The 24,427-nt window shown below is 34.7% G+C and overlaps 1 protein-coding gene across 2 annotated transcripts in view; it reads right to left on the bottom strand.

Moving 5' to 3' along the window:
* Positions 1 to 24,427, bottom strand: part of NOL4 (nucleolar protein 4) — a 393,871-nt gene that overhangs the window by 168,901 nt on the left and 200,543 nt on the right. For both annotated transcript variants that reach the window (XM_041761256.1, XM_041761170.1), the window contains exon 6: positions 18,255 to 18,538. In XM_041761256.1, coding sequence (XP_041617190.1) covers positions 18,255 to 18,538 — 284 coding nt within the window. The remainder of the gene's footprint in view (positions 1 to 18,254; positions 18,539 to 24,427) is intronic.

A 24,427-nucleotide genomic window follows, 5' to 3' on the forward strand; every position in this document is an offset into this window, starting at 1 on the left:
TCTATACAGACTTTGTGTCTTCATCTTTATTGAATTCACTGATAGCTTCTAATGGTTTTTTGGTAGAGTGTTTAGCATTCCTATATCTAAGATCACATCATCTGTAAACAAAGACAAGTTTACTTCTTCGGATTTGGATGCCACTACTCTTCTAACTTATGCTCGGGATACATCTTTTTAATTGATCATTTTTCCTACGAGCCTGGGAAAATTGTATCTCCAAACCAAACACAGTCACTACCTAGTATTTTCAACTCAAACAAAAAATGAAATCTAGTTTCCATTCCTAGGATAAAGATCATTCAATTATCATATTCACTGGAACATCTCTCAGCCAGGAAATGTAAATTAGGTAGTTAAGAAATAGTTTTGGAGACATGATTAGGCATTTGGTATTTAATCTGACTGTCCATGAATAATGCAATTTTTAAATATAATATGGCCCCCATAGTCAACCTGCTCAACAGTTGGCCAATTGCTGAAGGAGCAAGAAACCAGGCAAAAGTGCCTATCAAATACAACCAGCTCTTTGGTAATTACTGTAGATTAATTCAATTCCAGAATTTATTTAAATCATATATTTTGCCTTGATCTCAACACTGTGTTGGGTACTTAGGTTTCAATTATGAACAAAACATTATACATATTTGCCCACTAGACATTTATATTATAGTTACCATGGAGTAAAGACATTGAAGATACTGATTTTTATACTAGTCCTTTTTTCCCATCACTATTTCTTTATTTTCCATTAATCTCTGGCAAAATTTTTGTTGAATATGTCAGTTCTTCTCTGTCTTGATAAGAGAATATACAGAGAGATTTGTTATCATAATTAGATCAAAATCTGAGAGTCCCCAGAACACTCCAGATCTGGCATGATATCCAAATTAGATCATAGAATCCCAAGGGGTTAAAATTCAAGACAATGTGAGCAAATGACAATGTGTGTTCCTTTTGGGGGAAAAGATAATATCTATATCATTCTCAGTGCCCGGAAGCTCTGCTGCAGACATGACGGGATGCTAATTTCTATTTTTTCTACTCAGGAATAGTGACAACGTTGTCATAACAAAGAAGTTCTTAAAATTCAACAATGACTTTGAGACAGAATGTGATTTGATACTGAATTCATTTCCTAAAAGAAACTATAAACCTGAAATAAAACATATAGCTAAAATACAATGTAAAGAGTTTAAATTCTCAAAAGTGAGGTCCTTACAGAAAAAATAATAATAAACTAAATTTTAAGGAAAAAGATATATTTTTATATTTTATAAATTAGAACAAGAATGTGGGTAGGTCAGGAATGTCAGCACAAATAAGGATTATTTTAGTTCAGTTATTCCTAATTATAAGAAAGATGGTTCAGAAGGTTAATCATTTTTAGTATAGCAGAGTACACTTTAATATGACTTTTTTTTTAACTTGAATTCTTCCTAAACATACCTTGAGAGGATTAGTGTTTCCAAGCACTACTTTAGCACTGAAGATAACTAAATTCTCTAACCTCTGACTATAAATTCTTTTTACCAGAGAATCCCAAACTACTTAATTGCCCTCATCTTTTTTTTTCTTCTCATACTTATATTAGCTAAGAACAACATACACTTTACCATCTTCCAGCCAATCTAACTGATTCAATTAATACTTGTTAGAAATTGCAGTAAGTGCTAATGCCTCAGAGATGGATACTATATATACTTCTTCTTTGGTTCAACATAAGAGAAAATATGAAAACTTATATTCAGAACCTAATGTAAATGGCATAGAACTATATACCAGTTCTAAGAGACAAAAGAAAGTCATTATCAGCAGGGAAGACTTGATATACCTAAACCCCGTTGTAGGTGGTAATGGATGCACCCCAGGTCAAATAAGTGTGCTTGGGGAGGAATGGAGGGCTGGAATTGGGTAGGATGAGGAAAGCAGACAGAGTGAATATTCTGGGTAAAGGAAGTGCATGTTCAAATATAGAATTTCTAAAGGGGTATAACTCAGGTTTCATCATAGGGAGTATTAAGCACTAATGCTGAAATTTAGATGTCATATTTAAGTATTGCAGTAAGAGCAGCAGAGTGCTATGGGATGTGGGACTAGGAGAAGCAAGTATCCCCCAAAAGAGTATCAAAACAACTTTGTGGGTGACAGTGACATCTACACAGAGACCTACTTCAGTGATGGGCACTACCATCCACCCAGGTCCCCACGCTAGAAACTAGGTCACCAAAATAACTTGCTTAGATCATTTATTTTTTTTTATTTTATTTTTTTTTTTTATGATAGTCACAGAGAGAGAGAGAGAGGCAGAGACACAGGCAGAGGGAGAAGCAGGCTCCATCATTTAAAGGTATTTGAGATTATCTTGATTCCACCTTGGTTCATCCAGTTTCAGACTCAATAATCTAAGATAGCCCAAAAATAAAAATATTGGCCCAATTCATGACTTCTATAGTGATAGCATCCAAATTCATAATTTACAAAGACTTTTGAGATGTGGATCTCTTTACTTTTCCAGATGCAGTTTTGACACTATCCCCCCTCAGACTCCAAAATCCTGCCATACCGAAGTTCTTTTAATTCCTCAAACATACCATGCACTGCCTTCCTCCAAGTTTTGTCTTTGCCTGGAACCAATCCTTCAGCACAGTTCCTACTTAGATATTATTTCTTCTGCAAGAAGAAGACTGACTCCCCAAATCCCAAACAATGCCTCTCCTAGTGCTCCTATCTCAGCATGTCCTCCTAACCAGACCCAAACAGCCTCTGAGAAACAGGGACCATCTCTGTCTTCTTTACTCTTTTATTTCTATCTGCCAACATAAAGCTTGGCTCACAGGAGGAACACAATAAATGTTAAACGATGAATAAAATGTAAAACACTTAACATAAAATATGTAATATTAAACATAAGCTCCAACATAAGCACTAAATAAGAACTTCCAATACAAACATTAAATAGTAAATTAAATCCCCATTTACTTTCTCACTCATTAAAAGTTACCATGTGACTTGGGAACATTGTAGATTAATGAAATTTTCTTTAAGAAGTCACTCTCACTTTACTAAAGTTAATGTTTAAAATGGTCATGCTTTATATTTAAATTTAAAACCTGGGATCAGTCCTTCCCAATACAGACATCCTTTAATTATATTTATCAAATCTGTGTGAAATATTATAGGAGCAAACGTTATCCCTATTTTTCAAAAAGTGGAGTGCCAAGAAAGCTCTGTCATACTCATTGTGTTCCTGCATAATAATATTTTTGAAGGAGGTGAAGAAATAATTATATTTTACATTTTGCTTTTGGTATTTTTGAAATCTACCTAATCTGTGAACTTCTTATGAACAAGTATTAAAACAAAGGATTATCTTTTGGTTTGTATTGATGTTTTCCAATGTTCCAAAACTTTCATGCAAGTATGAAGTCCAGTGCATATTTTATTATTGCATGTGACTTATTTTAGGCAATTAATGTATTTATGTAACTGCTTCACTCAATGGACTGGGAGTTTTATTTTTATTATTTTTTAAAGATTTTATTTATTTATTCATGAGAGACACAGATAAGAGAGAGGCAGAGACACAGACACACAGACAGAGGAGAAGCAGGCCCCATGCAGGAAGCCCGACGTGGGACTTGATCCCGGGACTCCCGGATCACGCTCTGGCCCAAAGGGAGGTGCCAAGCGGCTGAGCCACAAAGGGATCCCCATGGACTGAGATTTTTAGAACAGACTACCCTTGATTCATCCCTGCATCCTTAGAGCCCAGCATGATACCACACAAATAATAGATCCTCAGTATATGCTTGTTCAACAGATGAAATGAAGTTTACTTTATCAATTTTGCAAGACTAGACTTTTACCATCTCAAACACCTTAGTGAATTTGAAGAGCCTACTATTTGGCCTTCTAAAATGCAAGTGGAATTACATCTTCCCCCTGCTGAAAAATCCTTCTCATTCCCTTAAGATAAAATCCAAACCTTTCAGCCAAATCATAAATTCCTTCATGATCTGGCTCCTGCCTCATCCCCTCTCCTGCCTCTCCTTGGGTCCACAGCACACTCCACCACCCATCATTCTCATACATATTATGCACTCATCCTATTCTTTATATGACTGGCTGCTTACCATTTCCTTAACTTTCTGCATTGTTTCATTCATTTACATTCATAACACAAAACATGATAGATACTTTCATTTTGTACTGAGTCCACATTAAACATTTTACAGCTTTTTTTCCCTTTGATTCTCATTGCATTTACCAAATGCCTAACCTTTACCTCAGGACTTAGCACATAGTAAATAGCAAATATATGTTGATGCCTAAATGAGGAATCCTTAGGAATAAAGATTACTCCCTCACTTCTTGGGTAAGTAAATTTAGTTAGAGAGATTAAGTAATTTGTCTGAGCCCACATAGGTTAGTCAATTGCAGAGATTTGAATCATCTTTCTTCCCTTTTCTGGCTGGAAACTATTTTTCCTTTAAGACCCAAGTAGAGTGGGATATTTTCAGGAAAAAAAAAAAAAGATCCTTTCTGATTCCCCCAAACTTTCATTCCCACCACTCGACTCAATAAAATGAGTCATTCTCTCAGACATGTGTTTTATTTACTATCCTAAGTGACTGCACTTAGGACTGTCACATTGTAAAGTGTTTAATGTCTCCCTTCTTTTCTTGAAGCCCCTGAAGCACCAGCCTCTGTCTTTTTCATTTCTTCATTCCCAGGGCTCCATATGTAACTGGTGTCCAAAATTATTTGCTAAATTCAGTTGAAAAATCAGTGTTAAGACACTGTGTTAAAATATTAATTTAAACTTCTATTTCACTTTCATAACACTATTACTCTAACTACATACAGTTTTAAAAAGCATACAAGTCCAACAAACCCTTTTACTATACAAGCCTTTTTCTGAGGAAACCATATATTGACTCACGCCTCAGTTCTTTGAGATCTGCCTTTGTTCTCACCACTCCACTGAAACAGCCTTCTAGATGGTCTCCAGGGACATCCAAGTCAAAGCCTTCTTTCACTTTTTCTTCTCCTCCACTGCTGAAATGACCCATCACCTCTCTTTCTTGTACTCCAGAAGTGGATGTGCCAGGTTTTTTGTTTTCCAGCTCTTTGTCAGTTTCATGTCTATCCCTTCTGTTTTCTCTTCTCTCATCCATAGAGAAAGGCTCAGGTTTGTTGGCTGGTCACTTCCTGTCTGGCTTCCCGCTGACACAGCAGATGACTCCTACTTCTTTCCGCCCGGTTTTTCTACTATCTATTGGCCTCACATTTCTACCTGTCATCCAGTCATAGCTAACTGACCTTAGAGCACCTAAAACCCCGTAAGTTCAAAACAAACTTGACACTGCCCCTACTCTGGGAAGGGTCCTTGTACCTCTCCCGTGGAAGCATTCTCTGTACCTCCTAACTCTAGCATCCTCAAACCATTCTATGAAGTACTGAGACATCCATCCTCCTGCCCAAGATCACCCTCACTGTACTGCTCTCATGCTCATGTCTTTCCATGGTTCCCCATGCTAAGAGATACAAACCAAATAGCATATTAAGATTGGCTCTGGAAAATATCCCCCCTGACTTGCTTTTATGCTTTTATGAGTCATCCAAATTCATGGTTATTTGCTTCCAGGTCAGTTTGATGCCTTCCTGCTTTTGTGACTTAACTCTTCTCACCTCCTCAAATTTCTCTTATCACAACTATCCTTATTCTTTGAGTTCATACAGTCTTTCCTCTCTGAAATCTTCTTCAATTGCTTGCTTTGTGTTTTCACAGAACATTTTTGCACATAATAATAAACATTCATATATTTTTACTTTTTGTTTTCATTTACATAGTAGCTCTTTCAGAAACAATTTTGTAGCACCCACAATCTCTGGTATGGCACCCTGCCAATACAGGAACTGAGGAGTATTTGATGATTTACCAAATACTATTAGTTAGGTTTCCCCAAACTAATACCTCTTTTGTTATTTCAATACTCTAGAGGCATCTCTGATGAGAAGGCTAACATCAGGAATAATATCCCGCTTAATAAAAACATAGAAATAAGTATCACTGGTTAATTGTGGTCTTTAAAATTTGTCATAAGCAGGGAAAAGGATAAATAGGGAGAGCATAGAGAATATTTAAAAGTAATGAAAACTGTCTGTGTGATAGTATAATGATGGGTATATGTCCTTGTACATTTGTCCAAACCCACAGAATGTACAACACCAAGAGTGAACCCTAAGGTAAACTGTGGACTTTAGGTGATTATGATATATCAATATGTTCATCAATTTTAACAAATGTACTACTCCAGTAAGGATGTTAATGGGAGAGGCTATGCATGTGTGGGAGCAAGGGGAATATGGGGAGTCTGTATGTTTCTCTTTATTTTTCTGTGGACCTAAAACTACTCTAAAAAATTAAGTTTTTAAGAGTTTTGTCTGAAACATCAAAGTGAAACTCACTTAAAAACCAATCAGTTCTCTGTATATTTAGTGTGAACGTATGAGAAAAACAACACAAGACCTCATAAACTTCCAAATATCTCCTTTACCAGCATTCAATGATGCTATCCTCAATAATCACGGTATTAGAAATTCAATTTATTTGAGTCATTATTTTTTGTTAGTTGAAATATATTTGATATTGTGTAAATTGTGCAAAGTTGTGTATAACATGTTAATTTTATACACTCATATATAGTTATATAATTGGCATTATAGCAATAATTAGCACTTCTATCATACCACATAATTGTCATTTCTTTTTGGTTATGGCAATAATTAAGATCAAGTCTCTCAAAGTTTGATTATTATAATACGATGCTGTTGTCCATATTCACTTAAGTACTTACTTACTTACTTACTGTGCATTAGATCTCTAAGACTAATTTACTATTTGTCGTAAATTTGTCTTTTTTTTTTTAGATTTTATTTATTTATTCATAGAGACGCAGAGAGAGAGAGAGGCAGAGACACAGGCAGAGGGAGAAGCAGGCACCATGCAGAGAGAGCCTGACTTGGGACTCGATCCAGGGTCTCCAGGATCACACCCTGGGCTGCAGGCGGCACTAAACCGCTGCGCCACCCGGGCTGCCCGTAAATTTGTCTCCTAAAACATCTGTCCTGTTTTCCTACCCCCTGCCACACCCTAGGAAACACCATCTTACTGTTTTTACAAGTTTGGCTTTTTTTTTTTTAATAGATTCCACATAAAGTGATATCACAGTATTTGTCTTTCTCTGTCTGACTTATCTCACTTAGCATAATGTCCTCAAAGTCCATCCATGTTGTTGCAAATAGCACGATGTCCTTCCTTCTCATGGCTGTATAATATTCATATATATGTAAAATAAATAAAACATAATTAATATATAGAAGATATGAGATATGTATATATCTTTTTGATATCCTGTTTTCACTTCTTTTAGATAAATACATAGAAGTGGAATTCCTGGATCATACAGTAGATCTATTTTTTTAATTTTTTGAAACCCACCCCATATTGTTTTTCATAGTGGCTGAACCAATTTACATTCCTTTAAGATTGTACAAGGGTTTCCCTTCCTCCACATCCTCTCCAATACTTATCTTCTTTTGTTTTCTTGATGATTGGCATTCTTACAGGTGTAAGATATCTCAATGTGGTTTTGATTTCCATTTTCCTGATGATAAGTGCTTTTGAGCATCTTTTCATGTCCTTTTGGCCATTTGGATGACTTTTTTGGAAAAAAATGTCTATTTAGTTCCTCTGCTCCTTTTTAAATGTTTTTTAAACTGAGCTTTTATGCATGCTTCATGTATTTTGCATATTAACCCTTTATCTGATATATGGTTTGCAAAATTTTGTACCATTCTTAGGTTGCTTTTTCATTTTGATTGTTTCCTTTGCTGTACAGAAGCTTTTAAATTTAATGTAACCTCATTTGTTTTTTTATTTTGTTGCTTGTTTTTGGTGTCTTATTCAATTGAGTCACTATTTATGATGAAATATAATGAGAATCCATGGCCCAGAGAAATAAGATCATATACATATTGCCTGGAACAGGACATACTCACATTTCAGATTAAGGTCAGAGTCAACTACATAGTGGGAAATTTGGAGAAGCTAGGTGGCAATGTGAGCAAGTATTGGTATAGGAAAGTGGGTGGGATAAGATTAATAGGATGTATTTCCACATCACTGCATCATTTTTGCTCAACAAACATTTTGTAAGGAGCAAGTTTTACGCATATAAATCACTTTAGGTGTGACCAAACAATCCACCACCCATACAACTTACCATCCTGCCTCCTTGTCCTTATTCCTCATGGATCTTTCTCCTTAGAAGTTCAGAAAAGAAAAGACATTTCTTCCTGGCTGAGTTAATCAAGATAGATACTATAAAGGCAGTGACATTTGAATTGGACAGATTCCAACAGGGTCAGGAAGATTTTAACAAGCAGAAATTGCAAGGTATCCTAGGATCTATTTCCATGAGTATCTATTATATATACACAGAAATAGGTCTTAGAATAAATGCCTATAAAATACCTCTGGGAATGTATTACATATTCCAGATGCCTGGAAAATAGGTGTAACTAAAAGAAAATAAAGAAGGAAGAGGGGTTAAAAGGAGAAATAAAATATAGCAGTATTTACTAGATAATATAAAGTAAAATGCTGCTCCAAATTGCCAATCTCAGTAAGTACTTGTAGGCTATAAAAAAAATGGATATTCAACTTTCCAAATAAATATTTATGAGATTTAGCTAAGCCCCAAACTCTGGAGCTAGTAATAACCATCACAGAAATTCCATTTATTATGTGCTTATATAAACAATGCATATAGCCCTATTTAATTGTCACAATTGCCTAAAGGTCAAGTATTACTATCCCTACTAATGAAATATCCTGGCTTAAAAGGTAAAGACTTGCTCCAAGTCACAGAGTTGATCAGTGTGGCTTTCTGATAAGGGAAACTATGAGCCATAAAACAGCAGCTGGGGAAGTCTCAGCACCAAGTTAGATTTGCTACTCACTTTCAGGCCCTATCCCATGATCTCTACTCAAATTTTATAGTTGAAATGTGGGCAAAATGATTGGGGGCTTAAATCCAAATTCTAGAAACTCTTAGTGTAACCATATTTGTGATGTCATTGGGTCTTAGTTATCCCATCTGTAACACTGGGAATAATAACAAAGCCTAATTCCATTGGGTTATATGAGGATTACATGAGTTAGTTTTTAGAATAGTGCCTGACAGATGGTAAGAACTCAATAATGTCATCTTTCATTATTAGTATTCCTTGGGATGAAAAGTTCATGACTTTTTACTACTTAATCCTTTTCTTTAAACTCTCATTCATATTATTCTCTTGATTCCAAATAACCCCAAGATCTTTATTTCAAAAAAACTTTTTATAAATCATACTAATAACAAAGTTACAGATAATTGCTTTCAGGAATGTACTTCAAGACATCAAATATTTAACATTAATGAAAACAATATAAATTTATTATATTGAGACAAATTAGAATGTATTACTCTTGGTCTCTGGTATTTCTTCTTTTATTCTTTCCCCAAATTTGGGTAAATATCAAGGTGTTTTCAATAATACCAACTATTTTGAGACATGTATGAGTTACTTCTGGGTATATTAATTATAGTTTTCTCTCTTAGATTTCCTCTATCATTCTTAAGATATCCACAGACCAAATGATATTTTTAAACATTTTATCTTATTCCAAATGACAGAATACAAACATAAGACAGGCAAATACACATATGTAGGCAAAATAAAATTTAAAAACCACTCCAAAACCAAAAAAAAAAAAAAGAAAGAAAATACAAAAGTATATAAAATACAACACTATTTCTTTTGAGCTATTGATTAACCATTCAATAAAGACAAAGATAATAATTGTTCAGTTTTTTTTTTATTTTGTATTTTGGCCAAAATTATAACGTATTACTCTAACCAGAATACTTATCAATACATAGCACTGAAGGCTGGAGGATCATTTGAGATTTTGCAGTGAACCAATTGAACTCATATGTTTAAAAGAGAATTCAAAATGTATATTTTGCTGTATATAGATAACTAAAATCTAACTTCACTTTGCACATTTCAGGGTATAAATTTTAGAAGCCCTTTGTCTTCTCCATTCTCCTGATATAGTAAATGTGAAGTGAGCAAATATAGACTATATCATGCATAGTAGGCACTCACAAATGTTGACTTTACCCTTTCCTTCTTATAGTAACATATCAAGAATATAAGCATATGCAGGTGGTAACCATGACAGCATCATGATTCAGAAGGACACTGATCTGGGTGTTAAGAGTCACATGAATAGGTCTTAATTTCTTCATCTGTAAAACGAAGCAGTTTTTAAAACTATATTATTCAAAAAAAAAAAACAAACTATATTATTCTACAGAGTAGTTAATTTAACAGTCCCTGAATAAGGCACATACTTTTTTGCTAAAGCATTATACACATTTAAATTTAGGTTGCAAATATGATAGACACTACAAAAAATCATTTGATACTATATCCTTCTTATATATCTTTTGATTAAAAAAAGATCTAAAGACAGAAGGGAAAAAATATGTCCAATAATGAGCATAACTGAAGTTCACATAACTCATAAGTATGAAATATAAAACATATACACATTCTCTCCATATATCTATATATAATACATATGTAAATATATGTGTATGTATGTAAAATACATGAAGATGTCATTTTAAATTGGTAGTTAACAAAATGTAAGTCTAAAATTTACCTTAGGGCTTTTTAAGGACCCACTCTAACTCAACCACTCATTTATTTACATTTATGCACATAAGCAGTAAATGGATACATGCTTAGTTTTCCAACAGAGGCACTAGTATATTATTTTTATGTAAAATATCTCATAGAAGAGAGCAGAACAAATATCTGTATAATAAACACCACTGCAAATATGTGTCATTTATCAAGGAACTAGTCACTAATTGTTTTAATTATTTATTTATTTATCTATTTATTTATTTATTTTTGATTTCTTCTTTTTTTTCTTTTCTTTTTCTTTTTTGGAGATTTTATTCATGAAAGACACAGAGAGAGAAAGGCAGAGACACAGGCAGAGGGAGAAGCAGGCTCCATGCAAGGAACCCGACCTGGGACTTGATTCCGGGTTTCCAGGATCACGTCCTGAGCCAAAGGCGGCGCTAAACCACTGAGCCACCCGGGCAGCCCCACTAATTGTTTTAAATATCTGCCTGTCTGGATAGTTTGCTCATCATAGTCACCATATGGTACATAGAAATAACTAGTCCTACACAACATCAACCAGTGTGTGGATTCAGTGAAAACTACATGGGCTGCAGAGTCAGAAGACCTGTTGTGTTCAGTACCAGGCCCTAACACTTAACGAAGTGTATAATTAATGTGTATAATTAATATTAGTTAAACAGCTTATCATCCATTAGATTTTATGCACTTATGTTTAAAAAAGACTTGCTCTCCTACCAGATGGAGTTGGTTTGAGTTATGAACATGAAAGCATACACAAGTGTTTGTCACTGTTATAGTTGACATAACATCCTAATATCAGAAATGATATACCTTTTATCTTCTGGCTCTAAGTTTCTTTCACACTCTCCATCCCTTAACTAATCAAACTCCCCTTTCTGTCCATTTAATATTCTAAATATTTCTTAATTCTTTGGTCTTTCCATCCCTACCACTACTTCATGAAGGGAAGACCTCATGCTGTTAGTAGCTTCCTGCCTTTTTATGCCACTTAAAGCTATCTTGTAACAAAGACAAAGATGCCACAATGACCCTAAAACACAATCTGACCATGCTATTTTCCTATCCTACATCCTAAGCAAGCCTGTCAAATAGAGTAAAGTTCAAGCTTTGAACTTTAGCCAAAACATAGCCTACCCTAGTCTGACACCCCTGAACAACCATTCCAGACTTACCTCTCACTACTTCAAACCTCAACATTTCTAGGCCTTAATTGAATGCTGTATTCTTTGAGGATTTCCTATTCCCTTTCACCAAGTGTTTATCTCCTATTTAACCATTAGTAGGCCTAGAAGGCACACTCACATACAAATTAATTTCTGTATTATAACACACTTATTTTCTTATGTGTCTATCTTTCTGGCCAAATGAGTTCTTAATGACAGAGACTTTATTTTTTATTTTTTATTTTTTTAGCACTCAGGACAGTGCCTAGCACAGTATGCACATTCATTGAATATATACTATTGTTTCTACCCTAAAGAAGATCCATGCCCAAATCTTTAACATCAAGTTAGATATTGAAAATCACCAAATTAAAACAATAATGAGCTGAAATATCCACAGAAGAAAGACCAAGATAATATTGTTCCAAAAGTAAATCTATGGCTCTTATGTTTTAAAAGGCAATCTCATTACACCTAAATATTACAGAGATATTTAGAAAAATGTGCTGCTTCCATTCATCATGTCTAAATAAAATTACATAGCAATTCTTAATGGTAATTAGGATAAGTATTTTATAAACTTTAATTTGAATATCAATACCCATTTGGTAAGAATTTAAAGGAAAGATTCACTGAAAAAAATGTCTCATGGACCACTTTGAGGAAAAATATTTTAATAAAGTGAAGATTGAAGGGTCTTGGGAACTGAGCCAAAAACCAAACCAAATATGCAGTAACCACAGTGACACATTAACCCTCAAACAATAATCACCCTCCTACCACAGTTATTGCTTGAAACATCATTCTTTTGGGAGACTGATTCAGAATATTTTACCATATTTAAGTATAATGCAGCTAGGTCACAGATACTAAAAGAGAAACAAAAAATCAATGATATTGTTCTAAGTTATATATTTCCCTCTGTTAGATTTCATTTTGCTTTTATTCTTACTTAATAATTTTAAACATGTTTATATCCAAATTTTTGTCTTCTTAGCCCTTCTTTTCCATATAACTTATTTCTTATTGTTTGCTCATGAGTCTCATTTTCTGAGCTTTTAAACAACATTACTACTTCCTTCTCATTTCTAATGTTACTATTTGTCCTCTAAAAATGTGGCCATCTGCTAGCAGAAAATAAATATCACCTAAACTCTTTCTTTTTTTTTTTTTTTTTAAATTTATTTATGATAGTCACAGAGAGAGAGAGAGAGAGAGGCAGAGACACAGGCGGAGGGAGAAGCAGGCTCCATGCACCGGGAGCCTGATGTGGGATTCGATCCCGGGTCTCCAGGATCGCGCCCTGGGCCAAAGGCAGGCGCCAAACCGCTGCGCCACCCAGGGATCCCACCTAAACTCTTTCAATGCAATATATTTATTTTTTAGATTGGTTAATATGATTCACTGGTCTACTGAGTGAATTTGCATAATAATAAGCAATTGGTAAATGGCATATTCCAGCTCAGCTATTCTTTTTTTTTTTTTTTTTTCAGCTCAGCTATTCTTTTTAAGCCTTTCTAGTCACTGTTCAGGTTTTTAAGTGCTTTATAATTATTTTTGTTTTATATGACTCAGTACAATTGTAAAATAGATTATATCAAACGCACAGAAATCTAAGTTTTTCAAAGATACTATATAATTAAGCTTTTTTACTCCTTCAAGTTATGACAGAGGCTAGACTGAAAAATACTGGAAGAAGAAATTGGTAGTGTCACTTTACAAATTTGTAAAGAAGTGTTTATTTCTAAGGATTACAAAAGGTAATGCTAACTAGACAGGTGAGTGCTAAACCTTTAGTAGGAAGTTTACCTGATAAGCTTCAGGTAGATCAAGTATTGATCCAAAGCCAGGAACCCAAGAGCTCTCTGCATATAAATTCACATTGCAAGAAGAATCCATAAAACAAAATTCCAGACACAGTCTCCTTCACAATTAAAATGATTCAACTTTCCCATTCAGCCTCTATAACTGTCTTCAGTCTACTTTCCCACTATTTCTGCTCTTTCTTCTGCCACATGTATTAACTCCAACTCTTAGCATTAACTCTTTTAACCATCGTCCAGGTTGAGACCTGGGGCATTTCACCTAAGGATTACTCCATTTAACTACATATCAATTTTGAAATGCCCCACATTTTAGCTTCTAGAACATCTCCTATCTGCTTGCCTTCATTTCCTTTTCTTTTCTTTCTTTCTTTTCTTTTTCTTTTCTTTTCTTTCTTTTTTTCCCCCTCTACAAACTCCTATTTATGCCACTTTTTCTTAATGGGCTGATATTCTTCTGTAGGATGATATATTTTGACTCTCTTGTCTCTTCAGTCTATGCTCTTCTGAGGTGATTTCAGCAACCACAGCAGCTTTAAGCTGCACTTCTAAATCTTTCACGTTTCTTTCTCCAGTCTGGACATTTCTTCTGAGCTGACACATATGTCCCCAGTGTCTATCAAATATATCCAATAGATACTGCATAGGCACAGTAAACCTTATGTATCACAAAACTACTTCTTCAAACGTTTCTCACCTGAATCTTGGGAAATGGAGTCATCATTCACCTAGGCAATCAAGCCAATAAGGCTAGAGTTATTCTAGAATGTTCTCTGCTTACGACATTCGATAAAACTTTATTTCTTCAAAATTATTCAAATATTGGGTACATTGGCTACTACGTACCCAATATTAAGCCAGATGCTGGACATACCTCAGTAAACAAGGTAGACATGATTCTTATAGTAGAATTTATATCCTAATGGGAGGTATAAAGAGGCTATTCATACTGTAGTGTATGTGAAAAACATTCCCAGGAGTTTCGCAATATAAAATCTATGGAGCTATATATATTCCACAAATAAAATATCAAAAGAACAAAAGCCATATATTCTGTTTGTTGTTGTTGTATTCCTGCATTATTTTCTCTCTAGATTGCCATTATAGCTCTCTAACCAGTTTTCTGCCTTTTTTTTATATTTCCTAGTCCCTATCCTATTTATCTGTTCTGAGGTAGCCAGGATAATATTTCTAAAATTCCAACCTGATTACAACCTTATCATACTAAACTTACCTATGGGAAACAATCCAAAGTCCTTGAACTGACCCATGACACCTTTATTAATGGAATCTCTTTATACTCCATTTCTCCACATGTATTCTCTGCTGTGGCCATGTGAAGCTCCTTGCAAATCTCCATGCCAAGTGTGCTCTATCATGCCTCTATGCCTTCAAACACGCTCTACCATATATAATCCTCTCTGTCTGAATAACTTCTACTTACACTTCACATTCATTCTGGCATTAATCTCTGCATAAAGTCGACCTTAAGATCATTATAGCCCCAAAGGTGCTCCACCTTTCTTTTCTCATTTCACCCTGCCTTTGCCCATCATATCACTTATGGAATCACATTATAATCCTGGGTTTGCCTCTCTCTCCTGCTAGATTTTAAGCTTTTGAGGGTCTGGGACCCTAGTTTGCTCATTTCCATGTTTTTGCTTCCTACAACAGTGCCTTACATGGAGGAGTCCCTCAGTCAATACTTAGTGAATTAAATTAATTGGTAGCAAACAGTCTATGTTGCATAATGATATCAGGTTCTTCCTCAAATACCATGCTATGAAGTCCCACCCAGCTCCAAATAGACAATGATTCTCTAACTCATCTCCTCTGTGCATCCCAGGCCCTTTACAGTGACCAACAAGAGACTCCTGATAAAAGAGTAATCTTACATTTCCTTCAAAATTCAAGACTCACTTCCTCTAGGAAGCCCTCCTTATTTTTTCAATAGAAATATTTTCTTACTTTGAACTCCCAAGGTTTTAATACAGGAATGGATATTTGCCTATACTTTTACTAAGAAACTTTTCTATATATATGGACCCCTTTTTACCAAAATTATTTATCAAAGATCTTATGAATAAAGAAAGACTCCTCTCTTTGCAGAGTCTCTGCTACATACTACTTTAGTACAAGTATGACAGGTACTTAATATATCCTTTTATCCCTGAAGGAATGAATAAAGAATCCCTCTGGATTCTGCTCCCAATGTGCTCCATAACTGTTCTCACAGACTCAACTATTTTCTTTTTTTTAAGATTTTATTTATTTATTCATGAGAGACACAGAAAGAGAGGCAGAGACATAGGCATACGGAGAAACCAGGCTCCCTGTGGGGAGCTTGATATAGAACTCAATCCCAGGACCCCGAAATCATGTGCCCTGAGCTGAAGGCAGATGCTCAACCACTGAGCCACCCAGGTGTCCCTCAACTATTTTCTATCTTTATCTTCTTTGATAGATCAGCATTGTCCATCAGAGCTGACCACTCTCTTTCTTAAAAAGTAGACTATGCTTAGCTTCCATACACTTTATCCTTCTGATCTTTCTTCTATATTTCTGGCTACTCCTCAGTGGGTTCTGGGAACTCTTCTTTACTAAACTATTAAACTTTTGTTTCTTCAGGGATGTCTCTTCCCCAGGTCCATTTCTCATCTTGCTCCTCACAAAATTGCCCAAACAATCTGTACTTTTTGCAACTTCATTTTAAGAGAGTAGAAAAGTAACTTCACTCTTTAAAACATGCAACAGTGTGTTTCCAACAAGCATAGTTCTATCATTATAATGAATAAGGGGATAAAGAAGAGTAAACTATTGAGTAATTTTAGAAAAATACTCAACAAACACATGGCATAAAAAGGACATTTATAAAGACCAGATGGACAATGTAGATGGTCAGAACACTTAAAGGTATTTTGTTCTGTAAAAATGTAACCTTGATTCAGATCATGTTACTGAATACAAAATCATTTGCATTTGTGTGATTTGGCTTTAAACCACTGGAGACCGTATTTGCACATTTACCCCAGCAAAAGTTGTAACAGAGTCCCTCAGGCAGTAGTGCTTAAGTGCATGAAGAGGTCAGTGACTTGCTTAAGAGGATAAAGCAACATGCCCTCAGGCAAGCAAGAGGATTTAAATAGAGCCAATTTAGGAAGTACAGTGCCTCAGCAAATTCAGAAATTAATTCAAAGTAAGCCATTTTGCTTTAAAATCTATGTCAAAAGATCAGTTCTTCAATTCTAGTTTAGAAGAAGTGGAGGGGGGAGGGAAGGAGTCAAAATGTATATTCCATAAAACTCCTGTGTTCAAAGTATGCATTCAAAAATTACAAAACAAAAATCACCAGCATGTATTATTTCAAACTGATAGAAATGTGAAGTCAATTTTTAAATGAATTAATCAAGACAAACTGATGGTTACCAGAGGGGAGATGGGTGGGGGGATGGGGTTTAAATAGGTGATGGGGATTAAGTAGTGCACCTGTGATAAGCACAGGGCGATGTATGGAAGTGTTGAATCACTATATTGTACACCTGAAGCTAATATTACGCTGCACGTTAACTAAAATTTAAATAAAAACAAACAAAAAAAGAACTGGCAGTATTTCTGAAAATGGGTATGAAGAAAGAGATAAAAACAGAAGGACTAAAAAAATAAGAAGAAAAAATAATAAATCAATTGGGAATGGGGAGGATTGTAATTTATTCTAATATAAAGAATCTAGAAAATTAGATATGTCTGAAACATGTTTCTGTTTTCATTTGTATAATTCAGTTTGTGATAAATTACTTGTTCCAATAGTTATTTAATCTGCAGGCTTCATCTAGAACATTGACACATCTCCCAGGAATGGGGAATAAATTACTGATTGAAGTCCCTGGGTCTCTAAAGCAAACTTGAGAGTCTAATTGAAACTTTATTACTGTGTACACCTATCCAGTCTAGTAGAAACTACATAGTTATCTTTTTAGAGTCCATAATTGTGTTCTGAGAGCTAAATTTTTACATCTGAGATCAACAAACTCCCAGAGACAGATCTATAAGAAGATTATATGAAGAAGACATTAAATCAAGTGATTTCCTGTATAAAAACACATCAATGTGATGGGCATTAAGGAGGACACATGATGTGATGAGCACTGGGTGTTATATGCAACTGATGAATTCTTGAACTCTACATCTGAAACTAATGATGTAATATGTTGGCTGATTGAATTTGGATAAAAAAAAAAAAAAAACACCAACAGCTTTGTCTGAAACACTCTCCATTTTGTTCACTGTTATTCCTGAAAACTATTGCTTATATGGACGCAGGATACCTATGGTTATAAACTTCTTGGTAACATATTATTGGAATTTGTTTAAAATATTTTTAGCAAAAATAATCATCTCTCATATAAATATGTTTTTCTTTATGACCTTCATGACGAACATAGAAATGCTAAGAACTGTAATGTGACCTTACCTTGCTTCCATTTTCTCTTGCCTCTCGTTCCATCTTGAGGTCAGAAATTAGAAGATTCTTATATTTGTTTTTTCCATTACTGCTGTGGTCATCTATTCTGTATTCCGAAGTCAGCTGTGCTGAGAGGGGACTGTCGCTCAGGTTCAGTGGCTGCTCGTCCTGTTCCAGTCTAGTTTTGCTGTCACCATTGGAGTCTCCTATCTCCCTGCTGTGTGTTCCCCCTGAAGCAATCGAATTGTGCCCCAGAGTCTCATTGCCATTAAAGCTCTCTGCAGCAGAATCATCTGTTGGAAAGAATATTTTGATTTTAATTAATGTGCCATTCAGCTTCTACTTCAACTGACATTTACTGAGCTCCTAATATGTGCCTGGCATTGTGGTAATTTTACATATCCTGTGTAGTCTATCCTCACAAATAAACTTTTGAAGCAGCCACTGTTATCTACAATCTAGTAGGCATGTGTAGGCACAAGAAATGGAGTAAAATAAAAAAGAAAAGAAAAATAGGGAAAACAATTCAATCTCAAATGTAATCTCAAAGGAAAGCAAATTTAAACAAAGAAAACTTGATCATTATTTTACAGATAGTTTTTGTTTTTCTAGTGAGAATATCCAGATTTGGTGAAAATTCTCTGATAAAGGCATCATCTATCCTGCTATGGGGTAGATGCTGCTATGGGGTAGACCAGCATCTACATTTCAAGCTTTATGAGTGTTTAACTTGTATTCAAAATATTAAAAGTGCTCATACACTTTGCTCCAGTCATTAAACTTTTGGGGCTTCTAAGCCTAAAGAGTATAATCATTGTGTGCATTTCTGTGCAGGTAAAAAGGCCCTTATACCAGTGTTCTTTACAATAGCGAATACTCAAAAGTGATAGAAATTACCAAATATAAAAATTGACTTAATATATGTTGGAATGGTTAGAATATGGGAAATATTGAATATTTTCCATTAATATTAATGGGAAACATGAAGTGTTAAATGGAAAAGGCTAGCCACAAAAATATTCAAAATGATCCCAATTTTCTAAAAAGAAAACACATAACCATATAGAGTGAAAAAAATGTAGCCTAAAATGTCAATATTAATTTCTTCTTAACTGGAGTGACACTAGATTTTTAAATTACATATGTTGTAAATTATTATTTACAACATATATAATTTTCTAATAACAAAAATAAAATAACTGTAGTAATAAAAAATAAAAAAGCAAAACAGGGAAGAAAGGGAAGAAACAAAATTTGTCAAAACTTTCTGGCTTTCTAAGCTTGTTAAGAAAATACACATCAATAACAATTAGAGTAAGAAACAAAATGTACATGAAACAATAAAATTCTATTTCTCTTAACTTCATCTTTAAGGTAAGAATTTGCTATTAATTTTAATAGATTATGACGGACCTTTGTTTCCTTTAGTTAAGGGCTATTGATGAAGACAATAGAAAATATGAATGTGCATGAATAATATTTTGATTTCTGAACACTTTCAAGTTTGCTTTATCTTCATAGGATGCAATATTTAATGCCTTCTAATCAATTAAATTGATGAAAATAATGTTTAAATTCTGAAGGAGTGGTATAATTCACCTGTTCATTCATTTATCCAATATTTATTGACTACCTACGCTTGGCCTTAAAAGGGGGCTAAATAATTTGGCCAACAAAGACTCTGCCTTCAGTGAGTTCACAAATAATTAAAAGAGATGGAAAAAAAATGCAACTAAAACACAGAGAAAAAGGGTTTGGATCCAAAACAAAGGGTAAAGACATAACAGAAGTTCTAAAGAAGGTGGGATATGAACTGAATTCCAAAAGATGAGTAAGCCTTAGCAAGGTGAACAAGTTGGGGGAGAGGATTCCCCACCTAGAGATTAGCAGGTGCAACATCTTGGAGGAAGGAAAGTGTGGGGCAGGTGAGAAATAAGGTTGGGGTGCTGAATGTGAACAAGAGAGTCAGAAAGGGAAGCATAGACAGGGAGGCAGAGAATGTGTTTTGTATAATAAAGAGCTTTTATTGGACCTTGGGAGAAAATAGGAACAATTTTATTGTCAGAAGTGATATGAAAGAAAATGTCTTTTGAAGAGATTACTCTGATTCTGATGAGAAGTATGGGATGAAGGTGACAAAAGGGGAAATTGTTAAGAGCTCTAGAAGCCCTCTGGATCAGCATTGTTGAAAGCCCAAGTCAAAGCAGCAGTAATGTAGAACAAGAGGGGACGAGAACCATCCTAAGAAAAGAACAGGTAAGACAGGACAGACAAAGGTCCAGGAGGAAGGCAAGATCTCCAGCTCCAATGGATAACAAAAACAAAGGGCATGGAACTTGAGTTTCAGTAAAATAGTATTTTAAGAACTTAATATCTTAAAACTATTTTTTGAAAAAGTTAAAAAGTATTCAAATGTCAAGATGCTCCTAATAAATTATTCCTTTTACATTCCCATTCATCAAAAGACTTCATGCAGAAAGAAAACATACATAAGAAAATTAAAGAAACCCAGTCATAGATAATATGACTTAGCATGTTCCATAGCTATTGAGAAATCAAAAAAAAATCTTTTAATCATGAAATGTGTAAGGCTTTTGAAATAAAGAGTTAGGACAATAATTTATATAAGTAATTCAGAAAATTCTGCATATCCTTTATATGAAGTCGAATCCAATGCTAGAGCATGCAAGCTCATTTCAGATTATTTCTTTCTTTCCACAAAAGTCCAAAGAAGAGCATAGTGGACACATTCCAGCTCAATTATTCCAATTATTAAATTTACAAAAAGTGTGATTTAACATTTGTGTACTAGAATCCTTTAAAAAATGTTAAACATTTTATGTAAGAAAATTTCATTCTTATGTTAAAGGAATGAATAAGCCTAAAAGTATATCACATTTTAAAACCAAATCTAGGGGCATCTGGGTGGCTCAATTGGTTAAGCGTCTACCTGTGGCTCAGGTTATGATCTCAGGGTCCTAGAATGGAGTCCATGTCTGGGTTGGGCTTCCTGCTCAGCAGGGAGCCTATTTCTCCCTCTTCCTCTCCCTCTACTCCTCCCCCTGCTTGTGTTCTATTTCTCTCCCAAATAAATAAATAATCTTTAAAACAAAAAATAAAACCAAATCTATACTAGCATAAAACAAATCCAATATTTACTATAGTTAATAATCAAATCTGGTACATCTCTGTCTTTAGTCTGAAATCATCATACATATTTACTAAAGAGTGTACTATTTATTCACATTTTAAAGAAGATAAACATTATCATCTATGAAGAGAATCTTTAATAAAAGTCATGTGTTTATAATTTTGGTATAAATTATAAACAATAAAGGAGAAAATATTTTTAGACAGAGTAGTTCACTCCAGATGTTACCAAGGTAACTGAATTCCACAGCTTTCCATATCTCATTCGTGAGTAAATCAGTATGTTTTATGAAGAGCAAATGCTTTATTTGTATAAAATATATATTCACACATTTTATCATTTAAATGGTAAAAGAATCAATCATGTTATATGCCACAATTTTATAAATCAAAATCTAAAACAAAGTTTCTGATGTCAGTATTAGAAAAATTCAATATAAAGAGTGATCAGACATTAAACTGAAGCTAAATTAACCATTTTTATTGTCTGATTTCTTGTGACCATGTTAGCAATTTTTATTTTCTCTTAAAGATACTTTTTCAGAATTTGAACACACAAATTTGAGACTCCTATTCATCAGAGCCAACTCATATCAGTTTATTGCTTTAAAGGGGAAATCTGCTTCCTTACCCAAGATCATTTGCTCCATCCTAAGTGGCTGCTGGCGTGTGGGTACCCAGCTGCTACACAAAGAGTACAGTGTTGAGATCTGTAGGTATAGCTGTTAGGTTCACTGGCCCAATTCAATGCTGGTGCTTCTCTCAAGTTTCAGCCTGGGGACCATAGCATTGGAACTATAAATTACGTGTTTGAATCCAAAGGGGGGGGGGGGTGTAGCAGGAAACGGCACCTGGAGCTTTAGAAATTAAGAGTGCCCAGGGTACCTAGCAACAGAAGAGAATGCAGAATGTAATGATGGGTAGTGTGGAATCCAGTGACATCAGGAGGGCCGTTGGATGTTTGGGTTGCATTACTCTGAGGTTAGTTATTGCTGGGATGGATCTAGCGCTATGGAGAGGGCCATCCAAGTGAGTTGAGCTGTGGCTCTTGCTTGTGAGGTACAGTGACACTAACCATAGTAGCCAGCTTTTCTTTTTCTTTTTTCTCCTTCCCTATTCCCCATGCCCTCCATCAATTAGTACAGACCCTAGAAGTACTAATTGTTTAAATTATGTCTAATGTCATCAGAAGAGTCAATGGTTAGCTCTCTCTATATAAAGAGAATGAAGTATTACAGCAAGTATGATGTGTATGGAATTAAATATATAAACATACATATATGTGTATGCATCACTCTCTCCCTTTCTCTATCTATATATATAAAAATAATGTGATGTAGATATATTTGAAATCTCCCAAAGCATCTGACCTACATTCTTATTCAGTTACTTTCAGTAGTTCTTCATAATGGCCTTGCCTTGGGCAAAATGAATAGGGAAATATATATGTATATATTCTTCATTTTAAGATTGGAACTTGGAAATTTAGTCTGGAAATCCAGGTTGGATGCTTATAGGGTCCAAAAAGCTTTTTTTGTTGTTTTCCCTCAAATGTACCATAGTCTTCTACTTCTAGTCCTTTGGTGCTTCCTTAGAAAACTGCCCTTTAATATCTCACCAAAAAGCTAACTTTTAATTCCAAAATATAGATGTAAATAACCCTGTGTCAAAAGTTTGGTACCTTAGTAATGAAAAATATATTTTTTTAAATCCTTCAAAATCTACTTGCAAAAAGGAATTTAGGTGCCAGTCTCCTTCATCACTTGGTCACTCCTGATCTCTGCTCTAAGTCTTCTCCCAGCCTAGGGTCCCCTATAAAAAAAAAAAAAAAGGAAGCATATCCATTGCTAGACTATACCCTACATCTTTCCCCCCTCCTTTCAAGTTTTTATTTAAATTTCAGTTAGTTAACATACAGTGTAATATTAGTTTCAAGTGTAGGATTTAGTGATTCACCACTTACATACAACACCCAGGGCTCATCACAAGTGCCCTTCCCAATACACAACACCTATTTAACCCATATCCATTTAATCCACCTCCTCTCCAGCAACCCTCAGTTTGTTCTCTTTAGTAAGTCTGTTTTATGATTCACCTCTGTTTTTTACTCCTATGTTCAACTGTTTTATTTCTTAAGTTCCATGTATGAGTAAGATCATATGTCCATACCCTACATCTTACACCATAGCTACCTCTACCCTGCAACATGAAGCAGGCAATCCAGTCTGCCTTTGTGAGAACACAGGCAGCAACCTCTTTGGCATCAGCCATAGCAACTTCCTACTAGACATGTTTCTGGAGGCAAGCAAAAATGAACTACTGGAACTTCATCAAGATAATAAGAATCTGCACATCAAAGGAAACAATCAATAAAAAACTAAAAGGCAACCTACAGAATGGAAGAAGATATTTGCAAATGACATATCTGATAAATGGTTAGTATTTAGGATCTAAAAAGAACTTATCAAACTCAACATCCAAGAACAAATAATCCAGTTAAGAAATGGGCAGAAGACACGAAGAGACACTTCTCCAAATAAGACAGACAAATGGCTAACAGACACATGAAAAGATGCTCAACATCACTCATCATCCAAAGACAAACCAAAACTATGATGAGATACCATCTTACACCTGTCGGAATGGCTAGAAATAACAACATAGGAAACAATAGATGTTGGCAAGGATACAGAAAAAGGGTAACGAACCCTCTTACACTGTTGGTGGGAATGCAAAGTGGTGCAGCCACTATGGCTCTGTGGCTATCCTTTACCCAAAGGATAAAAAAATACTGATTCAAAAGGGTATATACACCTCGATGTTAAATAGCAGCATTATCAACAATAGCCCAATTATGGAAAGAGCCCAAATGTCTATCAACCAAAGAATGTATAAAGAAGTGGTGTGTGTATGTATGTGTATATATATACATACATACATATGTGTGTGTGTGTATATACATATATATATATATGGTGGAATATTACTTAGCCATAAAAATAATTAAATCTTACTATTTCCAACAACATGGA

This window comes from Vulpes lagopus, chromosome 1 (assembly GCF_018345385.1).
Source record: "Vulpes lagopus strain Blue_001 chromosome 1, ASM1834538v1, whole genome shotgun sequence".
NCBI lineage: Eukaryota > Metazoa > Chordata > Mammalia > Carnivora > Canidae > Vulpes > Vulpes lagopus.